Source organism: Anguilla anguilla, chromosome 4 (assembly GCF_013347855.1).
Source record: "Anguilla anguilla isolate fAngAng1 chromosome 4, fAngAng1.pri, whole genome shotgun sequence".
NCBI classification, from domain to species: Eukaryota; Metazoa; Chordata; class Actinopteri; order Anguilliformes; family Anguillidae; genus Anguilla; species Anguilla anguilla.
The window spans coordinates 8,456,290-8,469,461 of record NC_049204.1 but is presented as its reverse complement, the minus strand read 5'-3'; the positions used below and the strand labels follow the sequence as shown (position 1 = coordinate 8,469,461).

The window sequence follows — 13,172 nt, the reverse complement described above, 5'->3', positions numbered from 1 at the left end:
CTCTAGCCAATGTTTTATTTTTTTTTGTACAGAACACAATTTCCTGCTTGCTCTAGGTGAACCATGTTCGCTCCAGCCCCGCACGCACGCACACGCTCGCACGTACGCTCAAAGAACAAACGACTCCATTACTTCAGAAAAAAAATAATAAAAACCCCCAAAGTGTGATGTGAATTTAGATTCATTCGAAACCGGGCAATTTTATAGCTGCCACGATCTGTATGAGAGAGGGCGGCGTTTACTCTCGGGACAGCGTTTACACTGTCAAACTCACGGCAGCGTCTGCGCAGGGAATTCGGCAGGAGCCAAAATCAATGGCCCAGGAGTGCCAGGCCAGCACTTTATGCTTCAGGAGCAGCAAGACATTACAGCAGGCCAGAGATTTTGTTAGTGGGAGGGGGGGGAAAAACACACACAAAACAAAAAAAAAAGTCCCCTTCAGAGTGCTCAGCAGATGAGCACACGGTGATGAAACTGGGACGCGGGGAAAAACCCAAAAATACCACAGGATTTTTTTTTTTTAGCCTCGTGACCCGAGTCCTTTCACCACCCCTCTTGTCCCACGTCCCGGAGGGTGTGGCGTATCTAAAACTCAGGCGTGCTCTGCTGCGCCAATTTGCCCTCTCTCCCACTCTCCAATGCTTAGCACCAGCATAATGGGAGACAGACTTAATTCCCTATATCGATCTTCTCATTGGTTAGCCGATTAGGTCAAATGGGGTTTTTTTTAAACCCTTACTCAGATGCATTAGCAGAGGGTTGCATGAAGAATGTGATAAAATGACCTCTGGGCAGCTACACTGTTCTAGTAAAAACAGGCTCCTCAACCACAGCAGCCATCAAACCCGGAAATGAACCCTTTGAGGTGTGAGATCACAAATACGCAGTTAGAATGTTCTTACTGTAACTGAACATTCTAAGGGTGATGTCACAGTCACTACTGGCAACTGAAAGCAGTGGAGTTCTAGAACACGGAATTTTGTAAAAAATATTCCAGGGCAACCTGCTCTTGAAAGGGTTAAGAAGCAGCCAGTGCCGGCGCTGGAGAGGGAGAGGACTGGAGCAGTGAGCTTCCGGAAGGCCCTGCTTACGCTCTTCACTCGAAGAAGAGGTGCGGTGTTCTTAGAGGGCCCGCGTTAATGAGCCATCGCACAGCAGGAAGTAACAGGTCAGCCACTCAACACACCGCCGTGCGGCTGGGAGCTGTGAAGAGGGCGGACACTGAACGCCGACGCTGAACGTCCCGACGCCGCCCGCCCGCGACCTGCGCCCCCGGCGTGTTCACTCACCCCTGCGGGGGGCGCTGTCTCCCTCCCCTTCCGAGCGCGGTCCGGCCGTGCAGCTGGAGTTCCCTGAGATGTGAGCGTGAGAGGAGAGGAGAAGAGAGGAGGGGAGTGAGAGAGAGGATAAGAGAGGACAGGAGGAGAAAGAGAGGAGGGGAGAGGAGAGGACAGAAGATGAAAGGATGAGGAGAGGAGAGGAGAGAAAGACGAGAGGAGAGGAGAAGAGAGAACAGAGAAGAGAGGAGGAGAGGAAAGGAGTGGAGAGAGAAGAGAAGAAAAAAAGAGGAGAGAAGAGAGAGGTGAGAGGAGAGAGGATGAGAGGAAAGGAGTGGAGAGAGAGGAGAGGAGTGGAGAAAAGAAGAGGTGGAGAGAGAGGAGAGGAGATCAGAGGAAAATTCAGCACCACGCACTCTTATTCATCTGAGCCCCACCCTCCACCAACCCTCACACTAGGAGGTGAGCTAGCCTAGACTCACTCCAGACTAGGTACAGGCAGAGAGAGGGTATGTGAGGACAGGGCACACGAGGACAAGCCTCATTCCTAAAGAGTCTCAGAGAGCTGATCTAAGATCAGGCTTCTCCTGTCCGTATCCTCACCCAAATACATTATGAGCTAACAGGGCAAACTGATCCTAGATCAGCACTCCCACCGTGATAGGCTAAAGGGAATATGGGACAAGGTCAGGCACACCTGCCACTGACAGCCATATTAACCCCTCCACTTCCCCACACTAACACAGGGTAGTCTGGACACCGGAGGCGCTACCAGTTTATAGCAAACAAAGCACAACAGATTAAAGGCCCTACTTACGGGAGAGCTGTCTCTTGGCTGAGACCTGTTGGGAAAGAGAAGGAGAGGACAGAATGTCAGATTTCGCCGGCAGACTTTCTGCCTTTAACGAGGCCTGTAAAATGCCTCTTCAAACACATCACCAAGAGAACGAGTCCCCGCTTTTCATAAACAAACGCGACACACTGTGTTTTCGGCTGCGCCCCTCGCGGCTAATCTGTGACTAATTAAACGAACGCAGCGGACTCAGGACCGCAGCTCCCTTTGCATGCTTATCCAACCAGGATAATGTGTTTTTGGAAATAAAAGCAACGGCAGTAACTGGGAACCAAACTCGGGAGTTTCCCCTGTATACGCCTGCGACATTTCTCAGCGCAGGTCAGTAAACTGAGAAGCGAAACACTGGGAGTGTATCGATTCAAAGGGCAACGATCCAACATGCGAAAAACAGATCCGTACTGTTACGAATCAGCAAAATATTTATTCAAATGTCCATAATCTCACAGCGGTTTGGCTTCTAGCAACTCTGCCAACATCGCTGTTTATGATTCCGACTCGACCTCACCATCGCTTGCGCTAGTGCCATTTTTCCTTCTGTTAAACCTGACATCGGTGTGTTTTCACACTCTCAGCCTCACTTTGGTTGTACATTGCGTGCACACTGTAAAAAGACTGTATTAGCTGGACCATATATTTTGATCATTTCTTCCAATACTGGATCGTTTTGAATCATATCATAGCAAAATTTGTCTGCAGCCCTAGCCCCTAGCCACGCTCTAGCCCCGCCCCCGGCCCCGCCTCCTACCCCTCGGTTGGGGGGCAGGGTGAGGGTCCCCACGGTGGCGCGCAGCTCCATTTCGCTGGCGACCGAGCTCCCGCGGCCGCCGCTGCCCACCGGCCGGATCTGGATGCGGAACTTCTTGGGCTCGTCGTCGTCGAAGTCCGAGTCGCTGGAGTAGAAGTTGCCATCCTTCTCCTTCTCCTGAGCGCAGCGTACCGAGGCACTCAGTCAAGGACCAGAACCCTTAAAGAACCCTTAGAGAACCCTCACAGAACCCTTAGAGAACCCTTACAGAACCCTTAGAGAACCCTCACAGACCCCTTACAGAACCCGTACACATCAGGGTCATTCAATGCTTCCTTCTGGGGTTCAGATTTCTTTTTTTAAAAATGGTGCGTGTGGGACGAACATTTTCCATGTGATGGGAAAATAGACTTGTACACAGCCTGACATAGAATGGGGCAAACTCCCCATAAAAAAAGACAAATTTGTGGATCTGAACATCAACAAATTTTCCCACAAACTGTTACATAGTGTAAGACAGGAGTCCTCAATCTTATCCAGAAAGGGCCGGTGTGGGTGCAGGCTTTCATTCCAACCAAGCAGTAACACATCTGCTTCTACTAATCAAACACTAGCGTCTTCGCTAAGGACCTTGTTTAGTGGAATCAGGTGTGTAGCTGCTTGGTTGGAATGAAAGCCTGCACCCACACCAGCCCTTTCTGGATAAGACTGAGGACCCCTGGTGTAAGAGTACAAGGTGGGGGATTCTGGATTATAATTTGCATTGTAGACATCTGTACACACAGTAGACACCTTCAAAATACGTCCACTGAGCAATTATCAGCCCATAATTCTGTCACTAGGGGGGAGTAAGTACAGTATGCTGACCCTACAGAGGTGCAGACATGGAGATCGAGATTGGCCAGTGATTGGCTGAAAGAGACCACTCTCCTGGGCTGTGTTCCAAAAACTCCAAACTCACATCCTTCTTCCTTGATGAGACAGGTGAAAGCAGAGAGGCAGAAACCTCTCCTGGCCAATCAGCAGTCACTTCACATCAGTGTAATAATCTCAGAGGATGTAAGGCAGCGTGTGAATGGTCAAGCCGGCTGCTGACTGAAAGGAAGCTGTAGAACCCTGGCCCTGCAGGACTGGAGACCTCCGGTGTAAAACAAGGGAAAGCAGACCCCTCAGAATGATGGGGTACGCTTCATTTTTTAATAATCACTACAAAAATATGACTGCTGGGACGAAAATCTTGGGTTCCACGGTTCCTTCCACGCTGCTGTATTCAAACTCTGACGCAAAGCACATTAGATCATCGCTAGTTTCTGTCAGGACGTGTATAGAAGTGTGATTTCAGAGGTTACTTTCAGATCGAAAAAGGTCTTCACAGGCCAAACACGAGAGCCCTATCATCATGTGAGAGGGTAATTAGAAGCCGAGACAAACTGAAAGAACCAAACGTCACTGATGAACTCATTTAAACCGGGGTTGAAACACTTGCTGTTCTTGTATCAAAACAAACATCAAAAGGCTAACATTAAGGATGCAGCTGTTTCATATTTTAACTATTATTCCAGTCCTGACCATTCACAGGCCTGGGAAAACAGCTTGTGTGCACCTGCAGTTCTTCAGGGTGTTTCTCCAACGGCGACAGAAAGAGGGGGGGGGGGGAACACAACGCGCGCGTGTTCGAGAGGAGGACGAGGCTCCGCTGCAGACTGCAGCACTTCCTGTGGAGCTCGCGCAAGCCGCTCAGCCCCGCGAATAGAAACGCTGTCCCCTTCAGCTTCCGGAAACCTACCGCTCTGTTTTTATCTCTATACCTTTCCTGTCAGCGCTTTCCTCACACGCGTGAAAGTGTGTGCGTGTGTGTGTTGTGTATGTGTGTGCGTACATGTGCGTGTGATATGTCTGTTATCATGTGCCTGGGGACAAGGCGTTTTGCTCAAAGTACAATTTGAAAAACAAAAGCAAACAAATCTCTGAACCCATCCTTCCAGATGTAACTCGGGAGTTCAACTAATAACGTGTATTAGCAAAAAAAAAATGCTATATGCTACATGCTATGGTATGTTTGGAAAGAGCAAGAAAGCCTAAATCTCCACTCAGAAGGACCCAATGCTACCCATGGGATTAATAAAATGTTATAAATTAATCAGCTACGTATTCACATTTTTCTCAATATCATGTCTGAGAGCTTCTGTCAGCCTTAAAATCATAAAGTCATCAACTTCTGCACACATTCAGTGCATGTGAATGTAGCCCCGTACACGCGTCGCTGGCCGGCCAATCGCAGTCAAGGATATCGTTCTCGGTGACGTCGGCGCGGATCACGAAGCCCTCCTCGTCCACTTCCGGAGAGTTCTGCGAGCAGAGGGAGAGGGAGAGGACGGTGTCAGCAGCCTTCGTCTCAAACCCACAAGCTCAAACTGATAACGCCAAAGCCAGAAAAGCAGCTAACGGACAGGTCAAACGCTGAAGCGGAAGCCGCGGTAGCTTTTGTAGACCAGAGCCTGCGCGCATAACCAAAGAGCCTCACAGTCTCACAGTGAGAGTGCAGACCTAGCGTCCGTCATCTCAGTCTGTATCCTAACTATTAGTGCCCGACCGATGCCAGATTTTTGGGTCCGATGCCGATCCCGATTTTTGGAGAGTCCTAGCCCGCCGATTACCAATGTTTTGACCGATATTTTGTCAAAAAGTGCAACGTTTTCAAATCAATTTGAAAAACGTATATTTTATTAAAGTTTCTATATTTCAGAACAAATAAAAATAAAAATAAACACACAAAGAACTTTTTAGATAAAAAAAATGTAAAAGATGATATTAAATTAAATATATATATATATTAACGCCATCTTCAAGTGTGTGAAATCAAAATAACTCCACACCTTGATTTTACTCCTTTCTTTTATTGGCCAAAACCGATATATCGGTCGGGCTCTACTAACCATGTCCAGTTTGGCAATACGGCTCTTGAGGTCACGCTGTACGGTGTACGCAGTCACAGTCACAGGGGCGTGGTTAGGCACGAGGCGATACGGCACGGCCTCGAGCGCCGTATTGCTTTTACAAAATGTCACGAAATACAAAAACAATGAACAGACACATTATTATCAATTTTGTAATGTTTGTATGTAACGATTCGGGCGAGGACCGATACTGCTTACAAACAGGCAGTCCGATTAACTGCTACTGTATCGGATTTACGATTTACTGCAGAATGCGGTCTGAGCCAATCAGCATCCAGGATGGAAACCACTTGTTTTTTTTACTATGTGGACATGGAGCAGTGATAGGAGCTTGCAGGGTATAGTACCCAGAGGTACATGGCTTTTTTGTGGACAGTAAGATTAGAGCATGGAGCAGTGATAGGAGCTTGCAGGGTATAGTACCCAGAGGTACACGGCTTTTTTGTGGAAAGTAAGATTAGAGCGTGGGGCAGTGATAGGAGCTTGCAGGGTACAGTACCCCAGAGGCACACTGCTGTGTGTGGACAGTGAGATCAGAGCGTGGGGCAGTCTGCTTCTGTGTACGCTCTCCGCGTTTCCTGGAGCGCGAGAGAAGTGTCTGGTGCACCATCATCACAGACGATGAGGCAGCCGGTCTCACAGCTACACAGCCGAAGTGATTAAACAGCCACATTAAAGGCTAGCAAACCGGATGCACTCGGGCTGTCTTACAGCTGTAGCACCGTCCACTGCTAACATTAGCTGATAACGGCTGGCAAAGTAGCATCACTCTCACCACTTACTCAGCGTGACAAGCTTCGGTTAACCTGTCTCGCTGATAAACGTCTAGGCGATAAAAAAATAGCGAGCTCTCAAGAGATGTTTATGTGACACCATAAAGGTAAATTTGCCTAGCGTTACAGAAAAAGCAGCAGTATCATTACTACAGAAAGTTAAATTTCACCTGGGGGACAATTCAATTTCAGCTCATAAATTATAGATTAAGTAACGAACTATAGCATGATGGGGAGTGAATAAAAATTTGGCGCTCATTAGAAACAGCAGATTTTATCTGCATCTAAAGTATTTCAAATACAACGATGCTCCAAATCAGGATTTTAGGACAGTGCTGACTCCACCCCCATTTCTTTCATTTAAAGTGGAGAAATTAGCCTCACATTTACAAATACAGCAGGTACGGGTGGCCAGCTGCACTAGGCTGGTGTGCTCCAGCTGCTCCACCAGTCTGTCAGGGGCAGACTGAAAGGGGGTGTGTCTGTCTGTGTGACGCCTGTCCGTCACTCGGCCCCCCGGTCAGGGGCAGGTCTATTAAAAGCCTGTTGGCCGGAGACGGGTCCAAACCCCGCCCCCTGTTAGCGCCCGGGTTCTGGGAAGCCTAAAAATAGGCGGGGCAGATGTCTGGCTCCCGTCCGTCGGCAGGTTGGCAGAGGGGGGCGCAGAGAGGCGATGTGGAAGCGGTCTCACAGACGCGCGGTAAACAGCCCTCACTAAAGGGGGACACCACCCCACCCCCCCGCCCCCCACCCCCACACCACTCTGAGAGAGGGGCACAGAGAGCCAGGGCTTCAATGGGACTGGAACTGGCATCACACACGCGTTCACTGGACCCGTTTTCTCTCCCAGTTGGGACAAGGTAGAAGTGGGTCAGCAGGGCTCTGTCTGAGCGTGTCACTTGCTTGCTCGCACACACACACGCACACACGCTCACTCACTCGCTCACACACACACACACTGCCCTGTTTAGCACGTCACTCGCTCGTACACACACACACACACGCTGCACAGTCTGAGTGTGTCACTTGCGCACACACACACACACACACACACGCTCACTCACGCACACGCTCACTCCCGCACACAAACGCCGCCCTGTCTGTGGAGAGGACGTGGGGCGGTGTGTGTGCTCAGATCCAGGGGTACTCACTTGAGTCCCTGTCACGGCTGATTCCCTGAAACCACAAACAGAGAGAGAGACATGAGCACCAGCTCCAATTACAGCTCTAATTACAGAGACAGGAGACAGTGTATGTGAGGGAATGTGTGTGTATGTGTTTATAGGTGTGTGTATGTGTGCGCGCGCATGCAAGTGCGTGTGTATATGTGTGTGTGTGTGTGTGTGTGTGTGTGCGCACGTGTGGGTGTGTGTGTTTATGTTTGTGTGTGTGTTTATGTTTGTGCGTGTGTATATGTGTGTGTGTGTGTGTGTGTGTGTGTTCGTGTGTGTTTATATGTGTGTGTGTGTGTGTTCGTGTGTGTTTATATGTGTGTGTGTGTTCATGTGTGTTTATGTGTGTGTGTGTATACATGTGTGTGTGTGTGTGTGTGTGTGTGTTCATGTGTGTTTATGTGTGTGTGTGTATACATGTGTGTGTGTGTGTGTGTGTGTGTGTGTTCATGTGTGTTTATGTGTGTGTGTGTATACATGTGTTTGTGTGCGTGTGTGTGCGTGTGTGTGTGTGCGTGTGTGTGTGCGCACGTGTGTGTGTGTGTAGCAGAAGCAGCGAGCTCACGTAGAGTCCGGCTCCTTGTGTGTGTGTGTGTGTGTGTGTGTATGTGTGTGTGTGTGTGTGTGTGTGTGTATGTGTGTGTGTGTGTGTGTGTGTGCGTGTGTGTAGCAGAAGCAGCGAGCTCACGTAGAGTCCGGCTCCTTGTCCCTCCTGCTCAGGCCAGGGATGCGGAAGGCTTTCCCCCGACTCCTCTTCCCTGCGTCAGGCACCAGGCTGGAGCTGTGCCCCTCAAAGCCCACCGCAGCTGCAGCACAGGGCCCACAGTTAACCACAAAACACAGGCTGCAGCTGCAGCACAGGGCCCACAGTTAACCCCCAAAACACAGGCTGCTACTGCAGCACAGGGCCCACAGTTAACCCCCAAAACACAGGCTGCTACTGCAGCACAGGGCCCATAGTTAACCCCCAAAACACAGGCTGCTACTGCAGCACAGGGCCCACAGTTAACCCCCAATCACAGGCTGCTACTGCAGCACAGGGCCCACAGTTAACCCCCAAAACACAGGCTGCTACTGCAGCACAGGGCCCACAGTTAACCCCCAAAACACAGGCGGCTACTGCAGCTGCAGCACAGGGCCCACAGTTAACCCCCAAAACACAGGCTGCTACTGCAGCACAGGGCCTACAGTTAACCCCCAAAACACAGGCTGCTACTGCAGCACAGGGCCCATAGTTAACCCCCAAAACACAGGCTGCTACTGCAGCACAGGGCCCACAGTTAACCCCCAATCACAGGCTGCTACTGCAGCACAGGGCCCACAGTTAACCCCCAAAACACAGGCTGCTACTGCAGCAGACGCATCACAGATACACATGCACGCACCTCCAGGAACAGAGCAAACATCCCTCCCATCCCCCCAATGCTGATCGTGAATGATAGCGATGGCTATCGCAGGGTCAGTGAGGATAAACGCTGCCAACCAATCACAGGGCAGAGATCGGAGCACATGACCACCCCCTCGGGGTTCCGTACCTGGCCTGTCCTTGCCCGTGCCCTTCAGCTCAGCAAACTTCTGGAGGAGGTTCTCTATGCCGATGTTCTCCACGTTCTGCTTAAACTCCTCGTGGACCTGTGGGGGGCGGGGGGGGGGTAGAGACAGAGAGATAGAGAGGGAGAGAGGGGGAGGGAGAGTGTGAGAGACGCGGGGAGCAAGAGACAGAGAGAAAGTGAAACAGAAAGACAGAGAGGGAGGGAGAGATAGACACAGAGGGAGGGAGAGATAGAGAAAGAGAAAGACAGAGGGAGGGAGAGATAGAGAAAGAGAAAGACAGAGACAGAGAAGGAGAGAGCAGGGGGGGTAGGAGACGGAAGAGATAGCCAGACAGAGAAAAAAGAGATCAGACAGCACTCAGTCAGGCTGACAGCTCAGTGAGGTCCCCACAAGGCTAACAGCAGTAATGTGCACATAATGTGCACGTGGCAGCCGGTGCACCCACTCACGCATGCAGCTATGAGTCACCACGTCACGCTTCGCACGATGAGAAAGGCCTGTCAAAAGTCCCGCTTACGCCCGTAACCGCGAAACTGAGCATACGCTCGCGAAAGCAAGCGCGGTGTTTCCACGGCAGCTCCCCGCCAGAAAGCCCCAGACCGCTCGGTGACTCACAGACGCCCGCAGAGGGGCGAACTGAGCAGATTTTCGTCGAGAGAGCAGCGCTGCAACGAGAGGGAGTTTATTTTCTCCGCTCCCCGGCGCTGAGGGTCGTTACTGCGCCTCATCGCAGCTTGTGCATTATCATCGCCGCGGTAACGATCGCACTAAGAGCCTTCATTATCACCTCTGTGGCGCACTACGTCACGCGGCATACCGCCACTGTTCCAGCATCAGCACCGCCCGCCCAGCACACCGCCCACCCCACAGACTGCCCGCCCGCCCGCCCCTCTACGGACACACACCTGCCCCACCTGTACGTGTGTGTCCTCTATGGAGTGCGAGTAGGCCACATACCTGCCCCACCTGTACGTGTGTGTCCTCTATGGAGTGCGAGTAGGCCACATACCTGTCCCACCTGTACGTGTGTGTCCTCTATGGAGTGTGAGTAGGCCACATACCTGCCCCACCTGTACGTGTGTGTCCTCTATGGAGTGCGAGTAGGCCACATACCTGCCCCACCTGTACGTGTGTGTCCTCTATGGAGTGTGAGTAGGCCACATACCTGCCCCACCTGTATGTGTGTCCCCTCTATGGAGTGTGAGTAGGCCACATACCTGTCCCACCTGTATGTGTGTCCCCTCTATGGAGTGTGAGTAGGCCACATACCTGTCCCACCTGTACGTGGGTGTCCTCTATGGAGTGTGAGTAGGCCACATACCTGCCCCACCTGTACGTGGGTGTCCTCTATGGAGTGCGAGTAGGCCACATACCTGTCCCACCTGTACGTGTGTGTCCTCTATGGAGTGCGAGTAGGCCACATACCTGTCCCACCTGTACGTGGGTGTCCTCTATGGAGTGGGAGTAGTCCACATACCTGTCCCACCTGTACGTGGGTGTCCTCTATGGAGTGTGAGTAGGCCACATACCTGTCCCACCTGTACGTGGGTGTCCTCTATGGAGTGGGAGTAGTCCACATACCTGTCCCACCTGTACGTGGGTGTCCTCTATGGAGTGCGAGTAGGCCACATACCTGTCCCACCTGTACGTGGGTGTCCTCTATGGAGTGTGAGTAGGCCACATACCTGTCCCACCTGTACGTGGGTGTCCTCTATGGAGTGGGAGTAGTCCACATACCTGTCCCACCTGTACGTGTGTCCTCTATGGAGTGGGAGTAGTCCACATACCTGTCCCACCTGTACGTGGGTGTCCTCTATGGAGTGCGAGTAGGCCACATACCTGTCCCACCTGTACGTGGGTGTCCTCTATGGAGTGTGAGTAGGCCACATACCTGTCCCACCTGTATGTGGGTGTCCTCTATGGAGTGTGAGTAGGCCACATACCTGTCCCACCTGTACGTGGGTGTCCTCTATGGAGTGTGAGTAGGCCACATACCTGTCCCACCTGTACGTGGGTGTCCTCTATGGAGTGTGAGTAGGCCACATACCTGCCCCACCTGTACGTGGGTGTCCTCTATAGAGTGCGAGTAGGCCACATACCTGTCCCACCTGTACGTGGGTGTCCTCTATAGAGTGCGAGTAGGCCACATACCTGTCCCACCTGTACGTGGGTGTCCTCTATAGAGTGCGAGTAGGCCACATACCTGTCCCACCTGTACGTGGGTGTCCTCTATAGAGTGCGAGTAGGCCACATACCTGTCCCACCTGTACGTGGGTGTCCTCTATGGAGTGCGAGTAGGCCACATACCTGCCCCACCTGTACGTGGGTGTCCTCTATGGAGTGCGAGTAGGCCTTAATCAGCTGCTTCATCTGCCGCAGATGAGCCTCCTCGATGTCTTGGAACTTCTGTATGCGTGCCAACACAAGAGTCGCATAATCAACCTCATTTTCCCCTCTACGGAAGTGAGCCATAATCACAGCCTAATCACACACATCCTCTTCAGACAGTACGGCACACGGTAATCAGCAGCATAGACTGTCACTGCTATTATTATGTTTTATTCTAAAATAGTCGCATTCATTGGTTTCTATGAGGGTTTACATGGAAGGGTCATTTTGATTGTGATAAAGTAGGGTAGAAGCATGATGGCAAGCCCCCCCACCTCCCCCTCATCCAACAACTAATCAGACCCCCCACCAGCACCCTGGCAATGACCACACCCCCACATGCACTGACCACACCCCCCACCTGCACTGACCACACCCCCCACATGCACTGACCTGAGCAGAGTCGCTCATTTTCTGCTCAAAGTCTCCGCCCACGCGGTTGTACTTCTCTATGCAGGCGGCAAACGACTCCCCAGCTTTCTTCACCTTCAGCTCCATCTGTAGAGAGGGAGAGAGGGGGAGAGGGAGAGAGGGGCAGAGAGTGGGAGAGGGAGAGAGAGGCAGAGAGGGGGAGAGAGGGGGCGAGGGGGAGAGAGGGAGAGGGGGAGCGAAGGAGAGTGAAAGAGAGAATGAGAGAGGGAGAGGGAGACAGAGGAAGAGGAGGAGAGAGGGAGACAGAAGGACAGAGTGTATTGGTCTTGGTCAGTGTGCAGATCGGCAATATTGTCAAAACAAAGATGCCTTACGTACATAAATGAGACTGAAGTGCTTACGCCATGCTGCAGCTCAGTGACAGTGAAAATGTGCGCATTGACAGTGCACTGAAAGTACGTATTTGATGTAGCTCTGCTTTAATGGGCAGTGTAAGGGAGACTGTGCGGGTGTGGGTCCACACACCTTCTCCACCTCCTTCTGCGGTGCCCCCTCCCGCTGCAGCCGCTCTAGCTCCACGCACTTTCCGTGGTAGACCTCCCGGGACTTCTGCAGGTGCGCGCTCTGCGCCTGGAGGGCCTGCACCGCCTCCACGGTCCCCAGCAGCTCCTCCTTCGTCTGGGAGAGAGAGAGGGAGAGAGAGAGAGAGAGAGAGAGAGAGGGAGAGGGAGAGAGAGAGAGAGAGAGGGGTCATCAGGAGCTATCTACTGAACAGGGTCACAGCGCTACAACAGACACAGAGCCAGGGAGGGGCTGTCAGGGGTCATATACATATATACACAGACAGTGAGGGGAGAGAGAGACAGAGCGAGAGAGAGTGTGGGGGGGGGGGGGGGGCGGACACACAGGGACGGGTTAGCAGGGGTTATACTGTATCACACTACAGGGCCACAACGCTACAACAGCCATACAGGGGGGGGGCAGAGAGAAGAGAGAGAGAGGGGGAGAGGAACAGAGAAAGAGGGGGGAGAGAGAGAGGAAGACAGGAAGACAGAGAGGGGTTATCAGGGGTTATCTA

The 13,172-nt window shown here is 51.8% G+C and overlaps 1 protein-coding gene across 4 annotated transcripts in view; it reads right to left on the bottom strand.

Annotated features, from left to right (window-relative positions):
* The window catches only part of fcho1 (FCH and mu domain containing endocytic adaptor 1), a 51,180-nt gene that overhangs the window by 11,804 nt on the left and 26,204 nt on the right, over positions 1 to 13,172 (bottom strand). For 3 of the 4 annotated variants that reach the window (XM_035413306.1, XM_035413309.1, XM_035413307.1), the window contains exons 6-15: positions 12,620 to 12,772; positions 12,116 to 12,220; positions 11,642 to 11,740; positions 9,316 to 9,412; positions 8,469 to 8,586; positions 7,760 to 7,784; positions 5,170 to 5,227; positions 2,879 to 3,066; positions 2,095 to 2,122; positions 1,290 to 1,352 (exon numbers count right to left, since the gene is read on the bottom strand). In XM_035413306.1, coding sequence (XP_035269197.1) covers positions 1,290 to 1,352; positions 2,095 to 2,122; positions 2,879 to 3,066; positions 5,170 to 5,227; positions 7,760 to 7,784; positions 8,469 to 8,586; positions 9,316 to 9,412; positions 11,642 to 11,740; positions 12,116 to 12,220; positions 12,620 to 12,772 — 934 coding nt within the window. The remainder of the gene's footprint in view (positions 1 to 1,289; positions 1,353 to 2,094; positions 2,123 to 2,878; positions 3,067 to 5,169; positions 5,228 to 7,759; positions 7,785 to 8,468; positions 8,587 to 9,315; positions 9,413 to 11,641; positions 11,741 to 12,115; positions 12,221 to 12,619; positions 12,773 to 13,172) is intronic. The other variant, XM_035413308.1, reaches the window with a different exon arrangement.